The sequence below is a fragment of the Coturnix japonica genome, chromosome 2 (assembly GCF_001577835.2).
Source record: "Coturnix japonica isolate 7356 chromosome 2, Coturnix japonica 2.1, whole genome shotgun sequence".
NCBI lineage: Eukaryota > Metazoa > Chordata > Aves > Galliformes > Phasianidae > Coturnix > Coturnix japonica.
In genome coordinates, this window is record NC_029517.1 from 119,044,589 (window position 1) to 119,069,127 (window position 24,539).

At 38.5% G+C, this 24,539-nt stretch overlaps 1 protein-coding gene across 2 annotated transcripts in view; it reads right to left on the reverse strand.

Annotated features, from left to right (window-relative positions):
• Window positions 1-6,449: 6,449 nt before the first annotated feature.
• RSPO2 (R-spondin 2) overlaps window positions 6,450-24,539 on the reverse strand; it is a 92,932-nt gene continuing 74,842 nt past the window's right edge. For both annotated transcript variants that reach the window (XM_032442879.1, XM_015856160.2), the window contains exon 5: window positions 6,450-9,042. In XM_032442879.1, coding sequence (XP_032298770.1) covers window positions 8,933-9,042 — 110 coding nt within the window. In that variant the 3' untranslated portion in view covers window positions 6,450-8,932. The remainder of the gene's footprint in view (window positions 9,043-24,539) is intronic.

The window sequence follows — 24,539 nt, forward strand, 5'->3', positions numbered from 1 at the left end:
TTGGTGACTGCACATAACAGGGGGGTAGAAACTAGATGATCATCATGGTCCTTTTCAACCCAGGCCAGTCTGTGATTCTATGATTCTATTCTATGAATAAATAATGTTTTCTCCTTTTAGTTTTTCTACAAACAAAAGAGTAGAAGTTAGAAGCCTGTCAACAAGTAATAATTATGAAGCTCCCCATCTTCTAAGTAGCAATTTGTATAGCTGGCATTGAACTGGTGTTGAATATGCAAGACACTGGGCTCTGGCCAGTGGCTTCTTATTGTGTTGAGAAGTTCCCATTTGCACACATGCTTTCTATCTCTCCTGTGATCCAGAGATACCAGAACTGGTAAAAACAACACTCTTGGAAGAAATATTTTCAGAATTCTGAAGGCTTACTAAGCTTACATTAGTTTTTCAGCTCATGCTGTCCCCCACTGATGAAAAACTGCATTAGCAATTGTATTTTTCATGAAGACTTTTTGTCTTCATGAAATATTTAATCCGTGAGAAGGCAATGAGGTTACCTTCGTAGACTGAATGGGAAGAAGCCAAGATCTCATCTGCAAGTTCATCTTTTAATAATGAAATAAATTTGTGTTCCCGCTCACCATCAATCATTGAGACCAGATTCATCCTCATATCAGATCTGCGACTGAATGTGCTACACAGTACCCCATATAGCACATAGCTTTATGCAATCCTTAAGATACAGCTGCTCCTAGTCAGTAAAGATATTCAGTGACCTCATTTTATATTAAAATATGTCCTGTGATACTTACTTTTTTTAATTCCACAGATACACAGTATCTTATCTTTTTGAACTACTTTTATTAAAAAACAATTATGAAACATGTAAATAAAATATGCATTTTAGAAGTACTTGCTTTGAAGGATTGAAAGTTTATGGAATCTTTTCATAGAGAGTCTTCACTGGCAAATAGCAGTTGTGAGACTGTGCTTCTGATTACATCTGAAGTTAACTTCCAAAATATTTAAGGGTAGGATTCTTGCCAGTTTAAGATTACATTGTTCTTCAGCCTGGGCAGAAAATCTTTGGAATGTGTTTGTTTCTGTCTTTATCTGCATCTGATTGAATGCCAATATGAGTTTTCTCAAAAAAATGGGATGACACTTTAGACACCAGCCAAATCTGTTTTTACAAATACATGCCTTCCTAAACTCTTGGTGATTCACTGGATGTTTCTCTGGCTCTCCTGGGATCTTACGAAGTAGATGACTGCAGTGGCATCTGAAAGATCTACAGGTTCAGCAGCAGTATCTAATGAGGCTTCTGCACCTAGGTGCATGTCAATGAAATATGGCATAGCAAAACCACAGAATCACAGAAAGAGAATCCTGGAATTGGAGGGGTTGGAAGGGACCTCCAGAGATAATCAAGTCCAACCCCCTGCAAAGCAGGCTTCCTGCAGCAGGTTGTGCAGGTAGGCGTCCCGTCGGGTCTTGAATATCTCCAGAGAAGGAGAATCCACAACCCCCCTAGGCAGACTTTTCCAGAGCTCCATCACCCTCACCGTAAAGAAGTTCTTTCAGATACTGGTGCAGAATTTCCTATGCTCCAGTTTATGGCCCTGGGCACAGGCAGGGCTTTGTCCTCTCCCTGCAGACCACTGAAAAGGGATTGGCCTTGCCCCTTTGTCTCCCACACATAAGATATTTATAAACATTAAGATTCCTTCTCAGTCTTCTTTTCTCAAGAATGAACAGACCCAGGTCACCCAGCCTTTCCTCGTAGAGGAGGTGCTCCAGGCCTTTTATCATTTTTGTGGCCCTCCACTGCACTCTTTCCAGGAGAACCCTGTGTTTTTTTGTACCAGGAAGCCCAGAACTGGTTATAGTACTCCAGGTGAGGCCTGACCTTGACAGTGTAGGGTGCCTTGCTCCTTTTAATGCTCCCTAGGACTTCTTGCCACTGGGGCACACTGCTGGCTCATGGCCAACCTGTCATCCATCAGGACCCCCAGGTCCTTCTCCACAGAGCTCCTCTCCAGCAGGTCATGTCCCAACCTGTACTCATGCTTGCAGTTTTTCCTTTCCAGGTGCAAGACTCCACACTTGCTTTTGTTAAACCTCATCTGGTTTCTTACTGCCCAGGTCTCCAGTCTGTCCAGGTCTTGCTGAATGACAGCACAGTTTTCAGGTGTGTCAGCCACACCTCCCAGCTTTGTATCGTTAGCATACTTGCTGAGGGTGGACGCTATCCCTTCAACGCTGTTGATGAAGACATTGAACAAGACTGGACCCAGCACTGACCCCTGGGGAGCACTGTTAGTCACAGGTCTCCAACTAGACTCTGCATCTCTGACCATACCCTCTGAACTCAGCCAGTCAGCCAGTTGTCAACCCACCTCACCATCCACACATTTATCCCACACTTTCTCAGCTTCGTTATCAGGGTCACGGGAGACAGTATCAAAAGCCTTTCTGAAGTCAAGGTAACCGACATCCATTGCTCTGCTCCCATCTACCTAGTCAATGGTGCCGTCATAGAATCACAGAATTATAAAATGGCCTGGGTTGAAAAGGACCATAATTATCATCTTGTTTCTACCCATCTGCTATGTGTAAAGTCACCAGCCACTAGATGAGGCTGCCCAAAGCTGCATCCAGCCTTGCCTTGAATGTGTCCAGGGATGGGGCATCCACAAACATCCTTGGGCAACCTGTTCCAGTACGTCACCACCCTCTGTGTGAAAACCTTCCTCCTAATATCTAACCTAAACCTCCCCTGTCTCAGTTTAAAACCATTCCCCCTTGTCCTATCTCTATTCACTGTTCTATACAGCCATTTTCCCTCCAGTTTATCATGTTGGTCAAGCATAATTTCCCCTTGGTGAATCTATGCTGACTACTCCTGATAACCTTCTTCTCTTCCAATTGCTTGGAGATGGCATCCAGAATGAGCTGTTCCATCACCTTTCTAGGGGTCAGAAGTGAGGTTGACTGGCACGTAGTTTCCCAGATCCTGCTTCTTGCCATTTTGGAAGACTGAGGTGACATTAGCTATTCCAGTCTTCAGGCACCTCTCCTGTTCTTCAAGACCTGTCAAAGATGAGATAGAGAGGTTCAGCAATCACTTCTGCCAGCTCCCTCAGCACACATGGATACATCCCATCCAGGTCCACGCACTTTAAGTCTTCCTCATCACATCCCTGCAGGCCCTGACAACACTCCTATACTCCTCCCAAGAGGACAGGCCCTTTTTCTACATTTCATAGACCTTCTCTTTGATCTTATCCATGAGCTCCTTGCTCATCCACATGGGTGTACTGCCTCCTTTCCCCAGTTTCCTACTCTTAGGGATGCACTAATCCTGAGCTTGGAAGAAGTGCTGTTTAAATGTTGCCCAGCTCTCATGGCCCCCTTACCTTCTAGCACTCTAGCCCATGAGATATCTCCAAGTAGGCCCTGGAAACGGTTGAAGTTGGTTCTCCAAAGCTCCAAGGTAGCAATCCTACATTTTTGCCTTACTTCTTCCACTCAAGTTGTTGAACTCCACCATCTTGTGTCCCCCTATAATCAGCTCCAGAAAGGATGCACCTTGAATGCTGTGTTCAGTTTGGGCCCATTACTACAAGAAAGACATCAAAGCCCTGAAGTGTGTCCAGAGAAGGGCAGTGAAGTAAGTGGTCTGGAGCACAACTCCTGTGGGGATTGGCTGAGGGATCTGGGATTGTTCAGTCTTGAGAAGAGGCTTGGGGAGACCTTATCGCTCTCTACAGCTACCTGAAAGGAGGTTGTGATGAGGTCAACATCTTTTCCCAGGTAACAGTGATAGGATGAGAGGTAACCGCCTTAAGGGAGGTTCAGGATGGATGTTAGGAAACATTTCATCTCAGAAAGAGCTGTAATGTATTGGAACAGGCTGCACTGACCAGGTGGTGGGAAGGTTTTCAAGAAGAGGATAGATGTCAGGAACATGATTTAGTTGGCACGGTGGGGATGGGCTGATGGTTGGACTAGATGATCTTAGATGTTTTTTTCCAACCTTAATGATTCTATGATTCCTGTAAAGCCCCCTTAAAGTTCAGTCGGAAATCTACAATATTTGCAAGCCAAGATATATACTCCAAGTGCCACTGTTTGGGTAATCGCTTTTCTCTCTTGAGGTTAATTTCTATTTTGAGAAGTGACTGGAGAAAAACAAATCAGTGTTTAGTCATTTGTGGTCTATAAGCTCTTAGTTACGTTTGTTTTTTGTTTTTTTTTTTTTTGTTTTGTTTTTTTTTTATTATTTCTCAGTTAACATGAACAAGATTACATGAGTGTCACTAAAGAAATGACTTGAAAACAGGGAGACAGGGCAGCAATTTCTCAGCAGGCATAATCACAGAAAGGCTACCTATCAGTTTAGGTAAGGATCCAGCTTCTCTGGAGTTCATTAGACATGAATAGTCCTGCTTTGCATAAAAAAAAAAATGAAAACAATGAAAATAATTTTAAAATCTGTTGGAGCCTTGGAAAGTTACACAGTGAGCTAAAGGCATCGTGTGTGTCAGGTTGCTCTAACACTTCCTAAATTTAATATTGTTTCCTCTCTCCTGGACAGAGGATTTCATGAAAGAAATGATGCCAAGCTCAGTGTTTTCAGTAGAGCTGAACAAAATACTGATATTTGTTTGTAGGTTACATGTTCCGAAGGGTACATTTTGTTCTTTTTGGTGTCTGTCCAAAATAACATCAGTGTACTGGAATTCATGCTGGCTTACACCATCATAAGTGGAAGTGGACTAGTGTCAAGAGACAAGTACATCTTGTTGGTGAAGGGAAAGAGATGTGCTTTTGAATTCAAAAGGCTGTTTTACCTTCAGTTAAGCAGTAGAATCAGTCATTACCAGCCTCATCCATTTTAAAAAGTACGATATTTGTGCAGGTCATACCCAGCCAATTTTATTCTATATTCTATTTCAGTAATATAGAAAAGTTGAAGCAAAGAAAGAAAAGCTGATTTGGGTTATTTTTTGCAAAAGTCTTCTCAATTTAGAAACTTTCAATCTAGCATTTATCTTTACCTATTTATTTATCTATTTAGTTTTGAATTTTCATAGACATCTTTATGTTAAGCACTCAGTGTCAGAGAGCAATTTTCCATTACCGGCATTTGTAGCATGGAAGGTTTGTATTACCATAATGTGGAGCACAATTTTTCTTTTTCTTTTCCTCAGTAATAAGAAAAGAGAAATGTAGCAATAATCTCTCACTAGCAAGAACAGCTGAGATGTATTAAAAACCATTCAGCCACAAAATAATTACTTTAACCTTGCACCTGTTTTTCTGTAGATTTTTTGTTGTTTTATTTAAGCAGAAACATACTAGGAGGCCAGGAGAAGGCTCAGCATACTAAGGATACAGTGGTCCTTAAAGGAGAGATAGGCTGTACCATTGTCTCTTCTGAGAAAGGTGAGTACAATATAAGAGAATATATGCTTAGGAAAAAGGACTTATTGCACATAATTGTAATGCAATGCTTTTTAAAACCAATGGATATATAATGAAAGTTCTTAATCTTACTAACTTGAATCTTAGTTTTAAGCAAATTTCCAGTAGCCGATGGTTAAACTTTGGGCACAAAAACAGTGTGAAGACAGATGCTCCACTGCTCCAATTCCTGCCAGTATTTTAAACAAATGTCAAGATTCAACAGGTACTGACAGCTTTGTAAAAGTTGTTATCTGTGAGTATGTGAAAAAAAAGAGCTGGAGGGAAATCTAGATGCAGTCTTCAGTTACCTGGGCTTATAGAGGAGACTTAAACCNAAAAAGTTGTTATCTGTGAGTATGTGAAAAAAAAGAGCTGGAGGGAAATCTAGATGCAGTCTTCAGTTACCTGGGCTTATAGAGGAGACTTAAACCAATGCTTCTCAGTAGAAAGTCAAGTGGGAACAGACGAAAATTGCAATGACAAAATTCTTATTGGACAAATGAGAAAAAAAATCCCAGTGAAAGTGGTCAAATACTGCAATGGGAAATAGAGAGACTATTAAATCCTTAGTCCTGTTACAAGTGGGGATTGGGACTAGGTGGTCTCTTGAGGTCCTTTCCAACTTCAGGAGAAATATGATCTCATGAAACACTGAATGTTATGAACATTTTGATAGGACCTACTGTGCAAAAGGGAATTGAAACAGTTGTCTAGGACAAAGAAGAAACTACATATGAGGGCACTTGTTTCTTAGGGATGAGTTTCTTGTGTCTGTATTCTCGAGAAAATCTCAATATGAAGATGACTAGGAAGTAGATACACATCATTGTGTATCTAATGCACAATGCCTGTATCCTTTTCAAACATGTTGTAAGTATCAACAAAATGATAACTGGACAATCCTCAAAATTTCCTGTACAGTAGGAGAAAACCTGGACCCACACACCTCCTCCAATTCATCTGTGCGCATGCTGTCCTAAAAAGGAATACTCTCAGTGAATTAAAAAGGACCAAAGATATTTTAGTCAGAAGCTTGTGACAACATTTTATTGCATTTTGTAGCATTCTTTCTATGACATGCCTAATACAACATCTGTAACTGCTACTAGAAGGATGGTACGAGGGTATTCACTGCACTTACAGCCAGATTTGATTACAGGTAAGCAAACAGGCAGCTACAGCTTATATTGCCCTTTTATTTTTATTTTTTTTTTCCTTATTATCTTAAAGTGAGCATTTAAAGTCTGAAATAGCAGTCCAGGTCAGAAAATCCTTACTGTCCTTATCATTATTATGTTCTAGATAAATATGGTCATATTCTAAATGAAAGGTGGAAACCTCATGGTTAAGTGGAAGTCCACAAGTAGTTTCATGGAATGTTCTTATGTGTCTAAATACTGCACTTCTTTGTTTGTCTTTTTTTTAGCAACACTTCTCCTAGCTAATTATGAATATGCTTGTACTTATAGATGCTTTGCTTCCTAGTTTACTTATGAAGCATATAACCCATAAAACTAAAACTAAGATTTGGGGGATTTTTCTAAAAATATATTCTTAGGACTCTGGGGTCTGTTTTGCCTTTTCCTTGGTTGGAGAACATCGGGACTCCATGTGCCTATTAACACAAGTACGATTTAAACCAGGTCATACAGAAGCTTTATTGACTAGTATCACAGTGAAAGAACATTTAAGCAGCCTTCTTTCTCTCCCAGTTCTCTTCAAGTGATTGCAGACAACCCACTTACAAACTCTTTCAGGATAGCAAAAAGAGATGAGGAAAACCATTCAACTACTAACTAAGCTAAGTGTCTACCCTTGGAAAGTGAGCTCCAGTTAATCGTTTTTGTGTTAATAAAGCCATTTGGACTCCTCAAGCTAATTGCCACAGTGGACAATATGGAGAGAGGGCTTTTGGTGGAGCCTGTAGCAGTGGAGCTAGCATTATCCTAGCTCAGAAGTGAGTATAGCAGAGGTTGGAGACATTCAGAATCCTAGATTTAGGGAAGATCCATTTGTTAGAATTAACGTCTTAGCCAGACCTGTCAAAATTTAAGTATAAATAAATTTTAGCAAACCTACCCTTGAGCAGGTAGTGATGCAAGTTTTAGTCCTAGAACTGTGACATCTATAAGTGACAGCATAAGTGGCAGGCATTTTAGCTGTGGGCTTTTCCAAGAAGATATTCAAAGCTCTCCTGGAATAAAAGCCTGATAATGCAAGAATACCAAATTACACATCCTTAGCTATTTTAGCTACTTAAAAAGACACCTTCCCCAGCCCAGATGCAGGTTAAATTTGCTAAACTTCAACAAGTAACTGGCAATACTGGGAAACTGACTGGTGCTCGCCTTACTGTGGAATAACTGATTACAGACAGATTTCTCCCTGTTCAGGTATTCAGATGCTGTATCTGACTGGATCAGGACTAACAGAAATAAAACACTGTGCATTACATTTGAAAAACTACATATACAATCTTAGATACCAAGAACTTTCTGTAGAATTTCTTTCCTGACACTCAAAACATCTATCATCATGCCTCATATTTAAAAGTTACCCTACTTCTTCTGAGACAAAATACACTAGGGCTGAGATAGGAGTAAAGAAGAGCAGAAAAGAATTGCATTATACCAGTCTGGCAAGTATACTTCAGAGCTGACACTCCATTGTGAGGGTCAGTACAAGGTAGTCTAGCATCTGAATGTGCTTTACAAAAAAGGATAAAGATCCAATTTGTAACTATTGAGAAATATGAAAAGATCCTTAAAACATAGTCAAAAGTAAACATTTACTGGATTACCTTAAAGTATATTACTAGAACCAACAGGACATAACTTTAAACATGTGTAAAGTATTATACATAGAAATGCATAGATGTACAGTAAATATGTTCATTTATATGTAGACAGAGTAATATGTACACATAAAGTCTGTTACACATCTGTAACTAAGCAGTGCTTCTTGTGGCATATTGTCATAAAGCAGTTTCATTATACTCGTACAACAGTTTCAACGCAGTAGGAGTTGAGAACAATGCATGTTAATGCTAAGTATGAGTCATATCCATTTAGTCTTGAAATGTACAAATATAGGAGACAAAGGCCATAAATGCAATAGTACCTACACCTCCAAGACTTCCTTTATTTTTATTTAAATATGCACAAGTCCGCCTAATGGTGATGCGTAGCTTTCTTCCCTGCTTCCATTCAGTGTCAACACGTTGACTAAACACTCAGTACAAAATCTTTGACACACTTCAGCACCACTTCCACTGATTCAACTCAGTGTGCTCCTGACCTTGAAGTCTTCAGATCAAAAATAAGAGGAAAAAAATAAAATAAAAATATATAAATAAAAACAAACAAGCTTGTGGGCTTCTTTTCACAAGTTATTTGCCACCAATACTGTTAAAGCAGCTGAATTGTAGTGCATCCATTGGCAGGAGCATATAGCAGCTTTTGTGCACTTTGCAAAAATATATTAAAAAAAATAAATCAAGTCTTTACTGGCTTGTTTTATCTGTAGCTAAAAAGATGCTGTGCTGCTTCTGAGCCCTCTCCATCAAATTCTTTTTCTTCTTTTTCTTCTCCTTTGTTTTCGTTGCTCTTCTTCCTAAGAAGAAAAAAAGAAAACCAAAAAGAGAAAAAATATCACTGAGTCAATGAAGCAAAAAATACAAAGGTAGTATTAGAATGCAGCCAAAAACCTCATTGGCACAGGAATTACCAATGGGGACTGCAAATATAAAGTTTAGTTAATGCGCTCAGATCATTAGTGAAAACAGAGCCTTTTGATATGGTACAAGAGGAAGCAAGATCCTGGACTGTCAGCACTTTCCACACACACAGTTTGTTGGTATGAGTAACAGTGTTTATGCAGGTCTTGGTTTAATGGGATAATTCATGCAAGCAACGTTATGCAAGTGCCTAGGGCCCAGAGCCAAACAAGTAGGTAGACTCCTAACTCACTACAAGCTGGATACATGCCTTATACACTTGCGTAAATTTGCTTGAGTGAGTAATCCTATTTAAGTCAAATCTAATATATCCCGTATTTCAATGAGAAATTAGGCATTGCAGCCCAAGTATTTGGCTGGATGATTTGGCAGAAAGAGTGCTGCCTCTGTAAGGAACTGCTATTATTAATTATTAACAAACAGCGCCTAATTCTCACAATGCGTTACTACGCTGAAACACAAGTTTCATTACGCACTTCTAGTGACTAGAATGAAAAATAACCCAAATGATGAAATCAGGATCAATGCAGAAAAAAGAATTCTCAGATTCCTTAAATGAGAAAGTTATTTTCTTGTTCAGCTCTTATAATAAGTCAGTGAATTTTGATTAACTAAGTAAAGATCTCGTGGACTGGAAAAAATGTAAGACAGAATGGACCCAATTCAGAATTAATAAAATTAACTTTTATTTTGTTATATTATATTTAAATCCTATAGGCTTGAGTAGGATTTAAGATGACCGAATAGAGCTTTAAGTGAAACTGGTTGCATTTTCTCAGCAGTATGATATAAGGAAATATTTGATCAATGGATAAAAAAAAATAAGGATATTAGGCTGTAGAGATGCTAACTCTAAACCTTCAGGAAAACTAAACTAAGAAGATGTTAAAACAAGATTCAAATGGCAGGCAACATGAGAATGTGAAAATGTGCTTTCCAACTACAATGACAGCACATGGCTGAATGGGCCTAATATTAAAATTATCAAAACGTATGATTCATTAAACATATAAGGATTACATATTTGTAATGTGCTTCCTAAGCTACCATTCTCTAGGAATTATTAGGACATCATCTTTCAAAACAGGATAGACATTAAGTTAATGAGAACATGAGTTCAGCCCATATGAAAATCATAAGGACCCTTGGAGTTTACTTCTGCTTCTTGTTAACGTCTGGCATTAATGCTACTATGGCATTTTGCCATTTTTAAATCTAGTTAATCCTGCACAGTTAAACCTCAGTCCAACCAATCATTAATCAAAGCCGCTTTTAAGTTAAAACTCTTTAGTAACACTGTATCTAATGACTAGGCGCACCTAATGAGGTCAGGGAGAAGGAACACTTGACACAGAGCAGCATTACAACAAGATGGTTTCCATTATACACATTTCCATACCAATTTTTCATTATGTGATTCTACTAGTGGTATATTGTGGAGCATCAAAATATATAGTTGAACACTGCATTCCTTCTTGAACTTTAAATACGTTCTAATTATTTTAACCTGAATCTTGGAAATAATTATTAAAGAAGTAGCAGATGATCCTAAACAAGTGACAGTGCTGCTAGTCAGAGGGCCACCAGAATCAATTACAGCTTTACTGGAGTTTCCCTATCCAACTTGCTTAGTGATCTTCATTGAGAAGTTTCCTTGTACCCATCAGCGAAGCAAATACAATTTCCAGTCAGCACCACATCTAGTTTTCTCTATGGTATCCTCCAGTGAAGTAAAATGTTCACTGTTCGTTTCAGAGAGTAACAGAATCTATTCTTTGTCCTCTGAAAACTCTGACATGCATAGGTAAAAGGACATACAACCCACTTGGTGTGCATCTCTAAGCCTTACAGAGTAGTTTGTGTAACACAAGTACCAAACCATATTGCTGGCATGCTCCCCATTACAGCATTCTTATACAGAAATGAACAATGGTAGATGCTAATTATTTGAGAAGCCACTGTGCAACAAACACATTCTCATGTTCCTGATGCCCTGCAGTAGCAATCCCAGTGCCTGTGGAGAGCCTCCAGAAGAGCGAGCCACCCCTCTGGTATGAATGATGAAGCTGCCTCTACAAACTGCTGAAACCTACACGGCCCAGGCCTGTTAGAAAGGGAAAACTCAACAGTTCCCCACTGCATGTGCTGAGAAGCACTGGGTCCTCACACCAGACTCTGACACAGCCCCTTCTTCAGCCTAGCATTTTTTTCCTGGCCCTCCTCCATCAATAGCCATTTACAGCATCACTGTGCAGACACAGTGCAACAGTATCTGACAGAGCATTCCTGATCCTCACAGCCTGATCCTTATCAGCAAGAGCCATGGGGAGCGGATCGCTGAGTGCAGTGCCTGGGGTTGCAGCCAGCAATGCTCTTCCGGTGACATTGGGTTGTCTGCAGTGATACCTCACCCACCTGTCAGCTGGCAGATAGCCACAGGCCTCATTTCTTCTCTCCAATTTATAGGCCTCCACATCAGGTCTGATCTACAATCTTCATTTTATTATTGCAGACAACGTATCCTTGAAAGTCCTTAGTGTTAACAGCAATAGGAGAAATACAAGCAATTCAACTGAAGAGCGGGATATCTGAACACAGGCTGTTCAAATTACTGTATTCCTCAACTGTTTTTTCCCTTGCATGCTAACTAGTTAGATAACTTCCTTTTCCAGCTTGAAAAGCATATTTTTAGCTCAATCTATGTAGATCACTCCAAAAGTAATGCCTCCTATTTATTTCCATAGAAACCAAAACAAAGAGGTCAATAAGGCTATTTAGTAGAGCAAATTCTCAGCTACCAAGCATCATTTTTCAACATAGTCACCACCATTTGCTCTGCATTCTTGTCAGCAGTAGACAAGAGTCTGCATGCTGCATTCAGAACAATCTGCACCCCTGGATGTGACCCAACCACCCAGCACCTCACTGCTGACACCCACTGTTTGGTCTCCAGAAATGTTCAGTAAGCACCAACAAATGTCAGTGAGTCCAATCTTTTTCTGCACGAAGAAATTCAGTGACACACACCTTTGTTTCAACCACACTTCTGTGTCAGACGCCATTTTGTCAGTGTGCCATCTGTCACACAGCAACATCTAACGGTTTACTGGCAGGAAAGTTCAACCTCTACCGCTGTACCACCAACATCCACCCAAGGGTGGATTGTGAGCCAACATAAGAAAATATCAGAACAGCCCTCACACCTAAAAAAGGGCTCCTCAACTTCCACTATCTGAGACAGCTTGGAACATAATTGGTAGAAATGTGTTTAACACTGTACAGTTGGTGTGGACACTGAAATATGTACAGGGCATAGGAAAGAGCCAAAACACACCTACATTTGGTATTTGGTTATTTAGCAAAGAAAACCCTTTATAAGCTTACCTTCTACTCACAAGTTCCACACAGAAGAAACACTGGCAAAGCTAAGCCACCCTTTATTGCAATAATATACAATTTGGTTTTGCTATTTGCTTTATTAATTACCAGTGAATAATTCATCATTTTATACTAAATACATTATTGCAGTCATTGGTCTCTTTACAATGTTATTCATGAAACTTCTGTTTGGACTACATGCTTATGGTAGGAGGACAGTCAGCTAATTGTTAGCTAATAACATGTTACAATTTCTAGCGGTATAATGACATATAGATTAAGGTACATAAACACACAGGTAGTATTGCAATTCCAACATCCATTCCTCAAAATAATTATTTATGCTAATATACACAGATATTGTCCATACACCAAAGAGCTATAAATAACTGCTACTCTGTGGGTGATTCTTCTTTTTTTGTTGCTGTTGCTATTTATCACACTACAACCATTGCTCCCACAGCAGCTTCATGCTGCTCTGTTAATTAGAAACTCAGTTTCCTGGTTTGTCTCAGGCAGTTTCAAAGGAATTTGGAAACACTGCATACTCCTTCTGGATGGACTCGCATCATTTGGTTCAGGGGGAGCCTTCATCAACTCCTGTCAACTGCAAAGACAGCTTTCCACTTACAGAATCTTCAGGGCAGATTCCATGCCTGACAACAGAGGACCCCAGCCACACTTCTCAAGACCCCTGGCTTAGTTCAGTGGCCAATTTATCCTTCATTTGCAGTATAAATACTATTGTAAGTACAGCTCTTCTAGTGAGACCCATCCATTTTCAGTTTTAGCAGATGGAGAAAACAGTTTACATCCACAGGAGGGCAGTAAGGATTTAAATTTAAAACATTTAAGAAAAGAAAAAGAAGCAGCTATCTGCATATTTACATCACACTGTAATTCCCTCACAACTTTTCAGTGTTCTTGTATTAAAAATATTAATTATTTTACAGAGATCAAAGTGCTTAATACTCCTTTATTTAAAATATTTTTCTCTTCCACTGATGAGTACTGAATAACAGCATTGAACATTGCATGCCTTCTTCCCTTTCCAGTATTTTCATGTGCAGAATTTCTGCTGCTAGATATAAAAGCACAGTGATGTTCTGGGATAAAAATGAACTTCAATAAATACATTATTTGATCTTTTCTTCCATTCCATTTGTCCTTTTATGTTGTATACTTGTAAATCACTCTCCTACAGATGTAGTTCTACTTCAGATCCTGTATGTGGCAGCATCTCCTCTGCAGGGTAAGCAAGGGAAGGAAGTTCTGAGACCCAATTGGGATCGCTGCAGGAGAGTAGACACTGCATGAACTAATGGCAACAGCAGAAGGATGGATGACTAGTACTAGCCAAATAACATCAAGAGAAAAAAGAAGATGCAAGATGCAAAAAGCCCTGTCTCACATGACAGAAGGAAAGCTTCTATGCCTAATCATTTCCTCTTCATTTACAGTAAAGATCAAACTGTGCAGAAGCAGTGACTGCAAAAACAAACAAACAAACAAAAAACAACAAACAAACCCACTCAAATAATCAAAAGATTCCATGCAGAAATGATCCTCAAAAGGCAGTTTATCTCCTGGTCCTTTCAATTGGATGAAAAATAGTGGATACAGAAACTGCCAGAGAAATACATACATTGTTAAGAAATTTTATAAACATATATGCAGTGAAAGGAAAAAAAACAAAAAAAAAAAAACAAAAACAAAAACCCATTACTGCTAAGTCAAGCTTAAAGCTAAACCATGCAGCTTACCAACTAACTCTGACACATCTTCCACACTGGAAGATAAAACAGTGAGGTTTAATAGCATAGCAGACCACAAATCATTGGCATCACTACCAACATCACCTGCTATGTAGTTCATGACATAAAAATTTAGTTTGCAGTTATTTTTAATGTCATCAAATTTAGGCTTAAATTATCTATGCTCAGTGTGTGCTTCAGAAACAACATAATTTGGGGGAATCAGTCAACATAAAACAGCCATTTGGGGTAGGCAGCAAAAGACACAGATTTGGATGGACACTGAAAAAAAAGGAGATGGATTAAGGACACAGGACAGAAAGGGCCAAGTGTCAGCAGGCAATGCCTGTTATTCTTGGGTGAATTTCTGCTCTCATTTGAAGTCTTCCACACATATATTTGCCTCAGAAAGCAACAGAAATGATATTTTGAAAAAAAAATTTAATCAGCTGTCCACACCATCATTTCTAATCCCAAAATATCAGATATTATAAAGGAGGGTTAATATTTGCAAAGCACTTAATTATGATAACAGTGGACACCTCAGAAAAGCCATTAATAATGTGATGTTCTTTATTCATTTACAAGAGTTGAATAATGTTACACAAACTAGGCCTACAAAAAGAATAGAATTTACACACCACAACCTATTAAGAGTCCAGTGGATTTTTCCTCAACTGTAGGGCAAATTGACTGAGAGAGGAACTCTGGCTTTGCAGTCCATTCTCCAAGTGCAGTTTTACAACATGTACGGTAGGTGGCAGTGACATTAACTGAAAACAGGCTTCCACTTCCATCATTTCAAAGAATATTCATTTTTCTTTACAGAAGTACCATTTACTCTGTCTAGAGAAACAACTGAATCTATTAATTAAACAATACAAAACTTAGGATTTCACACTTACAGACTCAGGAGGAAAGCAAAAAGAAGAAGAGTGGGAAGAGAAAAACTTGAAAACACAAGGTGACATGGAAATCATAGAAAACTGCCAGAACTGAGTAGTACAAATGATTTAATGCTGAATCAGATCATCCTTTCACAGTCATGTGAAAACAGGTGGGTCTCCAGTGAACTCTAAATGTTTACCTAGTGTGGATTTGTCTCTGAATCCAAATGATGTGGACACTGGTGGCATAGAGGTGACTCACTAGTATTCTCTCAGTCAGTTATATGTCAGATCAGATGCTTTGCAAGCAGAGCCAAGCAAAATGTTTCCTTTGGAGGGTTTGTGGTTTTGTTTTCTTTTCTTCCCTTGGCAGTTCAATATAAAGCAAATTTCAAAATAATAAAAAATATTTATACAATATTAAGAACATGCATACACATTTAGATATACTCTATCTATATAGGCAACAGTAACAGTTAAGGAATAGTTGTCTCTGTTGCCACTTTCCTCTGTCCCTTCCAAGGAGGGGCATAAGAGACAGCATAGGCCAGGGACTGTTCATGTAGAGTTATGTTCCTAGTGTGAGAACTCTGAGCAGAGCAACACAGATGTGGGGCAACCTTTGCCTGTTGACTTTGGTGACACAGCAACCCCCAGAACATTTAATTAATTGCTACAGACCGAGTCACTAATATCAGTCATGGCCAGTCTGGATTTAAGAGATGTACTGAGATACATGGCTTCATCCCTAAATGTATTAAGGTAGCTCTATTGCCAGCCTAAACATTGGCACTTTCTCACAACAGCCTATGAGGGCTCCTGGATTTATTACACATCTGTAACCCCACTAAGTCTCATAGCATGCCAGGCTGGTTGATTTTGTAACCAGTTATTTCTGTATCATACAGCTGCTCAGGGGTTCTTCGCTACCAGAAGCTTGGAAAAAAGTGCCTTTTATACTTAAATCTTGTTTCTTAATAGTCGCACATAAGTTTTTACAGATAATAAAATACAGTTCAGACATTGATCAAAAATAGACAGGTATAACATGGAATATGGCATTTCATCTTGCTAAAACTTTTGTTTATGCCCAGCATCTTCAAACTATTGTCACAATTTCAGGAACTGAATGACTGTGTTAAAAAGGTCACGGAACACTAGGGACAAAACAGGGTAGCACAGCTTTCCCAGAATGTTGACGCCATTATTTTTTGCTGCAAACACACCATGGAGAAAACAGTGGAAAAAGCTGGACTGAACAGTGAGTTTCAGCACTTCAGGGAAAGCTCAGTTCCCGTCCTACCCCAGAACTGGTGTTCAAAAAGGTACACTGTGGGTTCACACAGCTACTGAAAGAGAATATGTAAATAGTACTACATTTTTTGGTTCATTTATTGAGATTACAATATTATGCAATGGTTTCTCCTGTTGTCTGACAGACCAGGCCCAGAACACGAAAGTAAGAACTTGTATGGCCATTGGATATTTGCACTCATTTATTCTGTTTTGTGAAGAAGCACCACAATGCCTATTTTTGCTTTCAAGCATCATGAGCCCATGGCTTTGCTGTACCCCGGCATGTTGGTGTTTTTGGCACACAGCGCCTGCAGAGGCCACCTCAAAGTCTGGCCATTAAATTTCTAGAAACATTCAGCATGGATTTAAAGCTACTAATACGGTTTTCCTCAACCCCTCTCCTGGATTTTTTTCTGAATGTTTGATCAGTGAATGGTTCAAGTGTTTGCATAATTCTTGCCAAAGGATAAACTTTGCATCCCCACTACCCACCACAACAAAAACAGCAACAGCAGCAACCCCTTTGAACTGTCCCTGCCTTGCTGAGAAGTACCATTAGAAGACTTTTTTTTTTACCAAATTGGAAATTGACGCTCGAACACGAGCTGGCTGAGGACAGCTAGAAATATCACCAAATCAGGGAATGCCTCCAATCTGGATCTGGAGGAGACAGAATCCACCACTCCCAGCAGCTATTCATCCATCACTAGAATTCACACTCAATTTGAAATGTTCCCATAAAACTGCAGTGGACTCCTGTTAGGAAACAGTTTAATGTGCAGCTCCTGCAGGTATGCATTCCTAGGTCTGTACTTGTTTGATCGACTTGTATGACTTTGCATTTCGCCAATTACAGAGCAAAGAAAGGATTTTTCCTAGAGCATTGCTTACCATTATACTTGCATTCCTTCTTTATTAAATTTTTTATACAACTGACTGAAACAAATAGCGCTTACAGAAGCATATTAGGGCCATCACCACTCTTTCTCCTTGCAATTCTGCCAGCACTAAGTTTAATTTTATTGTCGTAAAGATAAGAAAACTACATAGATCTGTGATCATCCCAAGTTTGAACAAAATCATTCCAAGTACAGTAGTTATTTCCACCTGGGACTTCTGTGATGCTTTTGTTAGCTTCATTTCTACAAATGCAAATATTAAGCCAAAAGGAGATCAATTGATTTTACAGAAACTTTCCACAGGCTGAGTCCTCATATGGAAAAATTTTACCTTGAAATGAATTCTGTTTTCATAAAGTTATCTGCTGATGTTATGATAAAAACAGCACAGTCCATTGGGCTGGACTTAACTGTAAGCATCTTAGAGCCTCTAATGAACTTTAGGTCAGAAGCTGCAAATAATTGACAATAACATGCCCTTTCAGTGAAGTGCCACAGAACCTGAAATTCTTTTTCTCCATAAAAGCTTACCGTGGAATCCCTTGAGTTGAGACCCTTAAAGGCCATCAAGACCAACTGCCCTTCAATGAACAGGGATTTATTTAAAAAAAAAAATAAATAATCTTCCTTATATCTAATCTAAGTCTTTCCTCTTTTAGTTTGAAATCATTTCCCCTTGTCCTACCACAACAGGCTCTGCTAGAGCCTGTCACCTTCTTTCATATAGCTCCCCTTTAGATACCAAGCTCTCTTTAGAACTTATGTCTAGATAGAGCCACAAGCAGCCTGAATAGACTGTATTTACAGAATGAAATCAGCACTGCTGAGGCTGCATGGAACACCCTTTTCCTACCTACAGCTGAAGCAGAGTACACTTTTGCCCCAGCTGTACCTCAGTGCCACCTCCTGGCAACGATGATTCACAGTTTTGTATGCAGACTTCACTAAGAACTGCTAATCCACACAGGTACAAAACAGGGCCTGCAGGACTGCTCAAATCATCTCCCTGCATGCTTCAGGCCTGCCCGGGAGTGCTTCTGGTCCCTCCCCAGCACAGCTGTATGGCCAGGAACACCTACGAAAAGTCAGTGCTCCATTCCGATATAGAGCAAACATACAAAATTGGACATAGCTTCACTCTGAAAACAGCTTTAACTGAGGTCAGCCCTTGACAATAAATTTATCCATATGCTGTTTCACAAACTGAGACTGAATAATGAGCACAAATTTCAACAGAATTTAAGTATGTAATATTTAAGTATATCTATTTACATATATATAAATATTTAGCCCTGATTTACAGAATAACACCACCAAAATACTTTTTTTCTTCCCAGAGATTACAGACAAGGAGTTGCTGGGGGAACGAACGCTCTGCTGTGAGGACAGCCTGCTGCCACAGATGCTCTCAGCACCACAGGGGGCTGTCCTCCCCCCTCACATCCACAGCAGCTGGATGCAGCCTTGGCATCACATGATAAGAAGCAGCATACTGTGGTATCTAATAGTACATATGGAGTGGACAGATTAGGTTCTCTTCTTATTCTGATATACATCTGCAAGAAAGACAGAACTCTAATATCCTCCATCATTTGTAAGTCATTCAAAACTAAACTGAAAACTAGAGTGTTTTTTTCCTCCATAAAATATTTTTAAGTATATAGTCGCTGATAAAGCTAGGGGGGGGGGAAAGAAACAACAAACTGTGGATGCTTTCTTAGGAAGAAAAAGAAAAGGAATATATGAAATAAACTCAGCATGTAGCTTAAAGGCCACTTGCCATAAAAGGCTTTTCCTGACTGGAAGTTACAGATGTATGCAAAAAACAGATGTACATCAAAGACTGTTGATTAGAAGCACAGAGAGAAGTAATTATCAGTCTTTCTTTTTTTTTTTTTTTTTTTTTTTTTTTTTTTTTTTCTTTCTTCTTCCAAAAAGAAATTCTTTATTCTAATACCAATAAAACCTTACTATGTACAGAGTGAGTCTATGGGTTTAATTAACCATATGAAAATTTCAGTGTATACGCTATTCCTGTTCCACATCGTCACACTCTCAATAGACTTTTAGGGTAAACATCTGATAGATGAAGGATCTTTGTTTCAGTATTTTGTGACAGTGTTAGTTTAAAGACTGCACAAATGAAATTTATTTCAGGCATCGAAACCAAATGCCTGATGCTAACAGTTCTCTATGGGTCAGAGGTACGAGTAGATATTCAGGCTGTCAGTAACAGAGAGCCCATCCTGACACAGAGTTCAGCTGGCACAGTAGCACAGCCATAAACCTTGCTAAACTGGTGGCCAACCACAAGGGTAACACAGGTCTGAATGCTCTCCCAAAACACCTGACACATTCCCAATCTGTGACAACTAAGTCATTCTCCTAAGGACTGCACATTCCTTCTGCTCTTCGCAGATCAAAGGATGATTAAAAAAAATAAAAATTAACTGTAAGTTTTAAGACATGGCCAACTTCAAATTAGCAGCTGTTTTTCAAGCAGCAGTTTTTGCAGTTTTGATTTTGAATGCATTTGTGCTCAGCCCCGAGACTTAAATATAAGGATCTGAACTCAGACATCTGAATGCATAATTTGGTTGTGCTAATACTGCTTCAATTGTGGGAAGGAAGTACTTATTTGAACCAAGCTCAGCTAAGTGATTACCAGCTTCACACACTGAAGTAAAGTTAATCTCTACTGAACGCTAACTACTTCATCATGTTAGCAATCACCCATTTCTTGGCCAGTGCCTCCATCACAGTTTGTTCTATGTGTTAATTCAACCTGTCCTACTAGATTAATAATGGGTGACAACTGGCTCACTGTAGGGTGTGACATAATTACCATATTAGTTAAACAGCTGTTCATTTTCTCTACTGAGATAAACTACATTTTACACCGATTTCCTCCCTCTTCAATTGAGAGCAGAGAACATTTCTGAATTCTCCCTTGCTGACTTCAGGCATTCCTACCACTGCACCACCGGGGCACACAATGATGAACTTCAAGAATGCACTTGCATGGTTATTTGCACGCAATCAATTCAATTGTGAAAATTTAGTTCTAAAATACCATTAGGATTTAAAAATCAACATCCCACCATAAAGGTTATTTTTTTACAGTTAAGTCTCACTGGCACACAATTGGCTTTTTAAAGTAAAACATCTTGGAAATGTGATTTTTAGTATGCTGAAAATAATTTGACCACTTTTTGAACAGATCAATCCAAGAGAAGAAACACAAAGAAATGTTTAAGAATCATCTATGACACATGAGCAACGAAGTGATTACTCATTTCAGGAAATACATCTATTTAGGTTAAATGATCATTACATTATTCTTTGCTAACAAATACAAGTCCATTATCTTTAAACAATACATTACTTTTAAAATCTTTTGATGCAATAAATGAGACTGATCTAATATATATATATTTTTTCAAATCTGTATAAATGTACAAATGAAACCATTGTGAAACAATGGTTTCCATGCCAAATGTCAAATACGAGGGATTTTTTTTTCTTATGATTTATTATGAATTACTGGAAAAAACCGTTTATCACAGAAAAACTGGCCCAACTTGAACTGTATTTGCCCTAACAGGCGCCACTGTAATGGACTGCAGATCTATGAGCAGGCCAAGAACAGAAGCTAAAACTAACACTGAACAAATGCAGTACGTTTCTAAGTGGGAAAGCAGTTTTTTTCTTTTACTAGATGGTAATAGATGGGATTGATTTTATCCATAATTGACATAATGAAAAACTTATCTGACCCAATCCCATCCTTTTTCCAAAACATTTTGGTAAGTGATTCTACTCCAAAACTTCATCTGACAATGAAAATCTGGTCATTTTTGAAGAGCTGATTTATTTTTTCCTTACGTACAAAAATTTTTGCTTGAGAGCACAACTGAGTTTTCAAACAACAGAACAGATTGAATAATTTTGTTCACTTAATGCTGGCCAGAAGTCTTGAAAAATGCACTGGCCCTAAATTTGACAAATCCTCAAAAGCACAGGTGCACAATGTTACAGCTGGGAGAATTACAACACAAGAGCATAATAGAAGTGGCTGCTCTGTCTCAACCAAAGATCCATCAAACCCACCATTGTAGCAGCGGCCCAAAACTAATGTGTTTGTAATGGTAAAAGAGTGTGACAAAAATAAACTATTTCTTTCCCCAAAATTTCATCATCATTCATGAGGCCTGGTATGTAAGCGGCCATATCAAGTAATTTTCTGCAGAAGAGACTGCAAACAGGATTTAGCTGGGGAACGCACTTTCTGGTAGAACACTTGGAGGTGAATGCTGTGCTGTATTTCTGCTGCTCATTTCCTTCTTTCCTGCTTTGTGATCCTCACCTTGCTAAGCTCATTAAAATCAAGCAATTATGACATTTTGTATCATTATTTTTCAGCCTTTTTTTTCAGCTAATTACAGATGATCATGCCTGAATGTCAATGAAAATACATGAAACCTAGTTTTACCAAGGGAAAATCAAAAGATGTGCACTAAACCTGCAAGTCTCAAACACAAAGTATGTGGCATTAGAGACCATAAATAATAAAGATATATATTAGTCTCATCTGAGACCAATAGAGAGAGGAAGAAAGTAGAGTTATAGCTTGATACCTTGTTTGATGGCTCTCTGCATCAGGTCATATTGTGACAACACAGGACATGAACCAAATTCTTCTTCCATGCCAACCTACAGTATGATCCACTTGTATAGAGTGACACTGAAAAACTTCCAGCTTCATAATATACCTGGCCCTGCCAGCCTCAGTTGTCCCAGGATTCTGTGATCTGCTTTTCAGTTATCCTAGGTTTACAGCCACAGAAAGTATTGCATATTTTTGTTTATGGCTTCCAGTTACTTACAGATTTGAAAAGTAATCCTGAATGTTAGTTATGAAACAGAAAAGCATACAGAGATGCTAATTTTGGATAAAATGACTGAATGGTTGGCAAAGCCTTCTCTCTGTTGTAAATCTGTACATCTAAGATTCTCTCTTATAAACTGTTAACATCAGGCAGCAATCTGAAGTAAGAACTTCATGATCAGTGGAAAAGGAAACAAAATTATTCTACTTATGCTTTAATGGGGTCAGAAAGGAGAAAGACATCTGCTAATATTCTGTGCTGATGCTCACTTATTCAGCCAGCTATTGTGCTAATGCAAATGGTAACTGTTTGGTGCAGATGTGCTGTTACGTATAATTCAGTCAAATCATCAGCGCTTTTTGCATTGCAAAGCTCCACAGAAGAGATGACAGAAGGTTCAGTAAACATTTTAGAAGAGAATTTTGAGCACAGAGTCTTCCTGTCAACCTGCCACAGCCAACAAAACTGTAAACTTTTGGTTGTAAATATTATTTCGAGAAGATTAAAATGTAGGCTGACAGAAAAGAACATCCAAGTTGTTAATGGATTTCAGGCCTTAATGCTGACACTTTGAGAGCATCTTTCCAGGTTCTACAGTTACCTACAATATTTTCTATTATTATTATTGTAATAGAAAGACGGGTAGCCAGAGGAAGCATTTTCAGGATTATAAAGAATTGTGCTATTTTCTAATGTGTAAGGACAGATCATCCACAGATGTAACAATTATGTTCTACCTTAAAATACATCCAATGGGCTGCAGGTATTTCCCTTCTGTTATTATATCTTGGGAATTTTAATAAATTATTGTTTTAATTTTACACAGTTCTCCATATGTTCTAAAAATGCCAACAACTTTTCTTAATATTCCAATGAGAGTTAAGACTCCCATCATTCATCTAGTCATAGACACTGCCTCTCCTCCATAGAGCAATATCTGCAGGTGAACTGAAACATCACATATTCTAAACTGTACAGCAAACAGGCACAAATAAGCATTGCATTTTTTTCTCTTGTTGATGCAGAACCACATAATGAATAATAAAGCCACAGACCTAGTTCTGACAACAGCCTTATTTCAAAGACAGATAACAATACAACTGTTACTGACCATCTCTTCAAATTGTTTTGGTTTTTTTTTTTTTGCATTCAAATTATGCCTACAAACAGGTTTGTCATCAGTTCTTACTTCAAGGCTGTACAATTATGCCCACATTACAGCATCTAATAAATATAGGATAACATCTCATGTTATATATATATATATAATATCAAGTTGATATATAATATCAAGTTATCTCATGGTTAGGCTGTAGAAAGAGAACAGGAAAAGTAGGAGGAATGTTGTTAAAAAGATGTCAAAGATGGAAGAAAGAAGAAAGCTTCCAGATTAACAGGAGATTCCACAAAATTCTGAAACATGTTAGATAGACATGCTGATAGTCATTATGCACAGCTAAAGGCAGAGGCATGTAGAATTTGAGTGGATTTATGTTGTGCTTTTTTAATCACCTTCTAATGTGGTAATTATCCATTTAATATATTATTCTTAAAAGAAATAATTACATTAATTTAAGGGAGTGCAGTAATCTAGTAGCACTATGTACATCTACAGAATTCAGCCACTCCAAAAATTCAGCTTCTGTTAAAGCTACTGCACTTTGACATACGTACCTGGAGCTCTCACTGGCAGTACACACCATGCAAACAAACTTTACAAGCACTTGCCAGCTACTCTGGCTCCATGTAAGCATCCCAAGTGCAGTATAGCTATACCAGACAATCAAAGAATAGAATAGTTTATCTCAGCACAGAGCAGACAAATTATGCAGAAGATTTGAATGGAGCTGTATTATTATGCAATAATACCAGACATTTTTTCTGAAGTGACTTTAAAAAAAATAAAAATAGACCCCTTTTCTGGGGATGAGGAGGAAGAGAGCTATGATAGGGAGCTGGGGAAAAAGGAAAAAAAATAAGTAGATATTTCCCAACAAAAATGCACAGTGTGCACAGCAGCTCTGTCTCCTCTCCAAACTGTATTATTCCACTGAAACTCACTTACTGTTGTTACCATGAGATGGAGTTTTAAGGTTATTTACTTAGCCACATCTTGACATTTAGAAAAATAGCTGTATATCAAGTAACAGTTATACACAGTACAATAACAATATAATCATAGAAAACAAAACTCTATCCGTTAACCACCATTTGAATATTTTCATATGCTTCTGCAATTCTTCTTTTAGCCATACTGGAAGCTCAGAAAA